The sequence below is a fragment of the Xiphophorus maculatus genome, chromosome 11 (genome assembly GCF_002775205.1).
Source record: "Xiphophorus maculatus strain JP 163 A chromosome 11, X_maculatus-5.0-male, whole genome shotgun sequence".
Classification (NCBI taxonomy): Eukaryota; Metazoa; Chordata; class Actinopteri; order Cyprinodontiformes; family Poeciliidae; genus Xiphophorus; species Xiphophorus maculatus.
This window is the reverse complement of record NC_036453.1, coordinates 11,373,652-11,379,968: the sequence shown is the minus strand read 5'-3', so window position 1 is coordinate 11,379,968 and position 6,317 is coordinate 11,373,652. Positions and strand designations below refer to the sequence as shown.

General features: G+C 38.2%; 1 protein-coding gene across 1 annotated transcript in view; it reads right to left on the bottom strand.

The window, feature by feature from the left end:
• Positions 1 to 643: 643 nt before the first annotated feature.
• gtf2ird1 (GTF2I repeat domain containing 1) overlaps positions 644 to 6,317 on the bottom strand; it is a 60,637-nt gene continuing 54,963 nt past the window's right edge. The window contains exons 20-27 of the mRNA XM_014469252.2: positions 5,206 to 5,473; positions 5,094 to 5,122; positions 4,963 to 5,010; positions 4,791 to 4,868; positions 2,992 to 3,184; positions 2,630 to 2,667; positions 2,436 to 2,545; positions 644 to 1,451 (exon numbers count right to left, since the gene is read on the bottom strand). Of these exons, the coding sequence (XP_014324738.1) occupies positions 1,383 to 1,451; positions 2,436 to 2,545; positions 2,630 to 2,667; positions 2,992 to 3,184; positions 4,791 to 4,868; positions 4,963 to 5,010; positions 5,094 to 5,122; positions 5,206 to 5,473 (833 nt within the window). The 3' untranslated portion in view covers positions 644 to 1,382. The remainder of the gene's footprint in view (positions 1,452 to 2,435; positions 2,546 to 2,629; positions 2,668 to 2,991; positions 3,185 to 4,790; positions 4,869 to 4,962; positions 5,011 to 5,093; positions 5,123 to 5,205; positions 5,474 to 6,317) is intronic.

Genomic DNA, 6,317 nt, shown 5'->3' with positions numbered 1-6,317 from the left:
GATGCACAAGTGACACCTATAAGCCGCGATGGACGGTAGTCACTTCTCTTGGCCCACTAAGGATTCCTTTTTGTTTAAAAAAAATTATCTGATTGGACGCTGGAAAAGACTGTTGTGTTAAAATTGTGCTAACAGGAGTTAGCACAATTAGCATGCTACTTCAGGGCACAAGTAGCATCTCAATGCTAAACATGTTGCAGCAGCAAAGCTGTCCCCAATGCTAATGTGAGCATCCACTGTCCGCATTTGTAAAGAAGCTCCATGGTGATCAGAGGCTCTTGGAAAAACTTTGTACTGATCTGATGGTTGAATATCCTTTGCAGCTTCAGCAGCAAAACAAGACTTTGAATTGAAGATGTTGCTTATTTTGTTATGTTTTGATTAAAATGCGATTAATTACAGACCCTGCAATGAACTTGATTAAAACATTTACAATAGATACTGCCCCCTAGTGGAACCTGATGGTTTGTTTCACCTAACTTAAAAATGTTGACCGATCTAAACTGATTCGTTTCAAATCCATTTCTAACAACAAAGAAGTCAAAGAATCAGCTAAGAATATTTATACGTTTTTACAAGAAAAAAAAATCCTCTAATCGATTGAACTCTGTGTTCAAAACCAATTAAAAACAAACTCCACAAATTCAAAGTGCAAGGCAACACATTTTATTTCAAAGGCCTAACTGGCGTTAAGGTACAGCATATTAAATATAATTAGTCCAGAGACAGTCATCGCAGAGTAACATACCATTCTTTTCTTTACATGATACATTCAGGCTGACTTTAAATGACATATTTTACATGTTAATGTGGTGTTAACATAAAGAGGCGTAGTACTTCCTGCTGACCAAACAGTCCTTTTTTTTTTGAGTCTCATGTTTAACAAAACAACAAATTAAGACACTTAAAATCTGCTGCTTCAGTCTCGTGTTTAGCAGCCGCCTATAGTTATCTGAGTTAGTGTCGTGGGTTCCTCAAAGTATAACAGAATAATATATTTTACATCCCTGCACATAATGTTATATTTTAATAAATATAATAAATAAAAGGTACAAATATCTGAATAATGTGGAACCAGATCATCTCGATTTAAAATCATGACTCAGTGAATGGACAGTTTGCAACTGGAAAAAAACAAAGTGAAATGACGACATGTTAGTGACGTTTCCAGCTTTTACAAAAAGTGAAATAACTTGTGTTTTAAAAGCAAAACGAGCCAGGCTTTCTGACGCACATACATTCCGCCGCTCAAGAGTCGAACCTGCAGCTTTTAGAAAAGCATTCTGCAGAGATCGGCACGTCTTATTCCTCCGGGGAAAAGTCCTAGTGTCCCTCTGTGGAAGAGAAACAAGCTCCTCCTTGCCGCAGTCTGAGTTTGTCCTTCAGTAATTGACTTTCCCGGGAACCTGGACGTTCACGCCGCTGTAGTCCACCATGTACATGGGCCACTGCTGCAAAGAGAGGACGGGTCAGCAGGGGACAAAATGCTGCAGACAGCAACGCCTCTGACCGCAGCTTCATTTCACAGGAACGCTGCGACTAGCGATTCATTTAGAAAACCATTGATTCTGCTGGTTTTTTAGATTTAACCCTTTTTTTTTTTTTTTTTTGCAAATACGTTAAACAATGCAAACAATTCAATACATTTTTAAATAATAAAATACAAATTTGATTCCCTAAAATGCAACAGCAGCATTCCTTCAGTAAACATTTGATCAATTGCAGCAAAGGATGCATGTCCAGCTAAAAACAGTCAATGTGAAAAACTCAGCCCTCTGATCCGGTACTTTAAATTGTACAGCAAAGAATAAGATTCTTGTTTCTTGTTGTTTTAAGTGAAGCCAAAAACATTTTGCAGTTAAGAAATAAAAATCCCTTTGTCTGAAAATATCTCTTCACACGTTGATGTTAGAAGTGTTTTTTTTAGCTGCAGATTCTTCCTTTTCTACGAATGATCAGTCGTACACTAAAGGAATGCTGTTATTGCATTGTAGGCACATTTGTTTTTCTTGTTTTAAAAATTTATTTACTTACTTGATTATTTGCATCTTTTGATGTATTTCTAATACTGTCTAACAAAAGTCCTGTGGTTAAATGGAACATCTGCAGGCGCCGATATTTTGTTTTATCAGAATAATCATCAGGTTAATTGATAAAATAAACGGCAGCTTACAAACAGCTCAGCACTGCTTCATTTTTTTGCAACCTTATTCTGACTGATACCTTTGTTCAATTTGATCCTTTTTAACCTCCGTGCAAACGGTGTTTTTAGCTGAAGTGTGCAAATGAATAAATGTCCAGCAGATTGATGAGCTTCAGGAGAACTGAGTTCACAAGGTCCTACATAAAAGTGTTAGTTTAAAGGATGGGTGTCTACTCTATAGAAATGGATCACAGACTGAATTAGGACAAAATAAGAGGCGGGGTGAAAGTACCATAACTGGAATCTGATTGGCTGATATCCCCAGGTCGGAGGAGGCGGGTATGCGGCTGCTCTCCTGGACTCTCTTGCGTTTCCGTCGGTTAGTGGAGGCGTCTGTTCCTGCTGGAGACACCAAGCCGAAGGTTTCAGCCAACAGAGGGAGGTTTTTCATTTTAATCCTACAAATCCAATCTGAGTTGCTCATACCTGTGTTACAAGCCTGGCTGCAGATCTCTGCAAAAGGCCTGTGAGAGGTAAAAGGTTTCCATTAGATTGCAGGTTACTGAACTTTCTGACGCCTAAAAGTTGAGAGAACCAGACTGAAACCTGGATTATTTTAACGATCTTTCATTTCCTTTCATCTTAAATGAGCCGCTTTGATGTCAAAGCAGACTCTGCTTTGTTTTATTCTCTCTATATATATATATAAATATATTTGTTGAAGAGGGTGCAGTGGGTGACATATCAAAGGGTGGGTTTAAACCGTCAGGAGCTTTAATGCGACACAATGAGAGCCTAAATTCCCCTGAACCGAGGCGCTGACAGCTTCCAGGCGGCTCTGCACTCACTGGAGCTGGCTCTTGATGTTGAACGTTACTTTATCCGCAGCTTGAAGGATTTTCTCCAGGCACACGATGTCGTAAGTGTTGGGGTTTCGGAAGGGGACGTCGTCTGGAAGACCGCCGACCTCCACGGACTCCGGACTGCCGCGGATCAGTTTGTACGGCACGACGACGGAGCGGTCCAAGCCCAGCGCCTCGCCTGGACCGCACAGACAGCAAGAGGAAGTGGAAATATTAAACCGAGCCGTGAATAAAACCAACTTTACTCAATATTTCTGAAATATTCAGAGCAAGAGCGTCTGTCCGGGCCATTTGTGACTGAACTGCAGTTCAAGAATGATACAAATTTGTCTATTAAACATTTTAACATTTATTATTGGCCTAATCTTCTCACGATGGAAAATGCACAAAATATTTGTCTTTTTATAACCAAACCTTTCCAATAAGTAGGTCCAGAGACTTTTCCAAATAAATCCAACCTTGCAGCACCCAAATTACTTATCTAATTTTATTAAAATTAGATAAGTATTCTGATCTTATACTTATCTAAATTAGTAGATAGCGTTCTGAAATAAAGTGACCCAAATCCTGTTTTTAATAACAGAATATATTTTTTTATCCAAGCCAAAAATGATTTGAAGACTAAATGCCATTTTGTTTAATACAGAAAATGTGCAAAATCATATTAAAGTTTTAGTTCTACAAGGATCAATTTTCTACAAAAAACAAAAACAGCAACAACAACAAAAAAAATTGGGCTACTTTATTTGCTTGATTTTATGTATTTTTTGTAGTTTTGAATAATTTTGGCCCACATGACAAAAAGCTTGAAAACGTCTCCCTTTAATCCTAAATTTAATCCACAATTTCTTCTTTGTTCTCTCCCAGTTACCAATGGCAACCCAAAGGGGTCAATACTTCGCCTTTTCCTCCATTTATATTAATAATGAAGGAAATTCTGTTGTAGATTTATGTATCTGTCCACATGCTGACGACACAAACCTCTCTTACTAGTTTCTTAAGAAGTTCAGCTTAGCTTTAGTGGATATACAGCTACAGTATATGTCCACTGTCACTATATGTTTTGGAATTGCTGCAAAGTCACAGTCTTGATACAATTAGATGTCCACTGTTAGCAAATGCATGTTTAATATGAGGGATTGCTGCAATCATCCATCCAATGTCCACAAAACTGACTGTTGACTAAACATTTTGATGAAATCAACTGTCCACTTTGCAGCTCCAGAGTGATTGCTGCTAAATCAGTGACTTTAATCAATTATTTGTTTGCTGTTGACACATTTTTACTCTGTAATTGATTCCTAAAAAGTCGAGCTTTCAATGCGACCAACTGTCACTGCTGGTTAGCTAGGAAGGAGGGATTGCTGCAAAACTATACGACGGAAGCATCCATAAAATATTTCTATCATGTCTTAATTGAACAGACTGGCTCGGTGTGGTAAATCTAGTCTGTTTATGTAACTGTGTTATGAAGTCGATTCATAGATTCACTGATTCTTAGATCTACTTTTCTTACAAAGTACGTTAGAAAGATGTTTGTTTCGAATTGATATGTTAAAAAAAACTGATTGGCTTCTGAATCAAGCTGATTTAATCATTGTTTATTTTTTATAAAGATGGTCAAATCTATGGTTTTTGCATTCCTGCAGATGAAAACAAGTGTTATTTAACTCTTCTCTGTCTTTGTGTTCAAACCTTTTCGCATGTTCTAATTTTTTCTGATTTGGCCGTTCATCAAACTCCATCAGATGCAGGTCTGAACTGGTTTAATGGATTATTGTTACCGTATTTCTTGTTGAAAAGCTCCTTGACTTGCTCTCGGAGGACCACTTTCTCGCCCATGCGGTTGATGTCGTCATCGTCTGTCGGCAGAAAGCGACAACAGCAAGGGTGAAGATGCAGCATTTGATGGAGTAGAAGAAAAAGGAAAAAAAAAAAAGAAAACTTTCTCCTCACCGCTTATTGAGGCGTAGGCCTTCTTTAGTAAAGTGACTCGACGGGGTGCTGACAGGAGAACATAAACATGTTAACTTGGTTCTCCATGTTCTGATGCATGAATTGGTTCTACAGTGAAATTCTTAGAATACCTGGTTTGGGAATAAGTCCTTGAAATGGTCTGAAAACACAGAGAATAAGAATAAGATCACTGCTGAGGTTCTGCTGGAAGGTCGTCTGAAAGTCGTCATTCCTGCGCCCCACCTGGTGATGGTGAAGCTGATTTTGTCGGCGACCGCCAGGATCCGCTCCAGGTTCTGGGAGCCGAAGGTGCAGGGCTTCCTGAAGGGGATGCCGGGGGGGAGGCCTTCGATGATGACCGAGTCCGGGTTGTTCTTGATCCTCTTGTAAGGCACTTGGACGGGGTACTTGATGCCCAATGCCTCGCCGTACTTCCTGTTGAACAGATCCTGGACCTGCTCCCGCAGCGTGTTGGCCAAGTCGATCCTGGACAGCTTGGACTCCATGCACTCTGAGGACACGAGACACAGACAGGACACGCTGAAAGGCTTTATTTCCTTTCACACTGCTCTAGTTGCAAAGGTAAGACAGTAAAGTTATGGCCAGGCTGAGAAAAAAGAAATTAAATTCCAGTAATAAAGTCGTATGACAGAGTCGGAAGAAAACGAGAATAACAATACGAGACGAAACTCATAATATTACAAGAATTAAGTTATACGAGAAAATTCTTAATACGAAAATAAAGTTGCAATAACACAAGAGTGAAGTCCTGTTACCAGAATAAAGTCATAATAAAGAGAAAAAACTCATTATGAGATTAATACTAGAAAAAAGTCATAATATGAAAAGAATGTTGTACAAATAAAATTCAAAAATATTACTAAAGTTGTAGCAATACAGAAAAAAGTCAGAATGATAGGAGAATAAAGTTATAATGGTTTGAAAACAATCATACGAGAATAAATTTGTAACACAAAATGTCCTAATATTATGAGAATAAAGTCATAATAACATGAGAAAAAAGTCTTATGACAACTGAGTCAAAATCATACAAGCATAAGCTCATAATATTACCAGCATAAAGTAAAAATATTAGTAGAATAAAGAAGCTATTTTATTATAACTCCTGCACAAACAAATGTAAAAAATGAATGAGGAATTTTGAACATCTTGTGAAGTAATATTTTGGTGTTGATTTTACAAACAGGACAAACTTCATCTGTGAACACATCAGCATCAGATGACCATCAGTAGCTGGATTTGACCAGCGGCTCACGTCAGACGCTCTGCTTTCATTAAGACGATGTTTTTCTAGAAATGACACGACTTTCTTCTGTTGTTTTTGTCTATTGTCA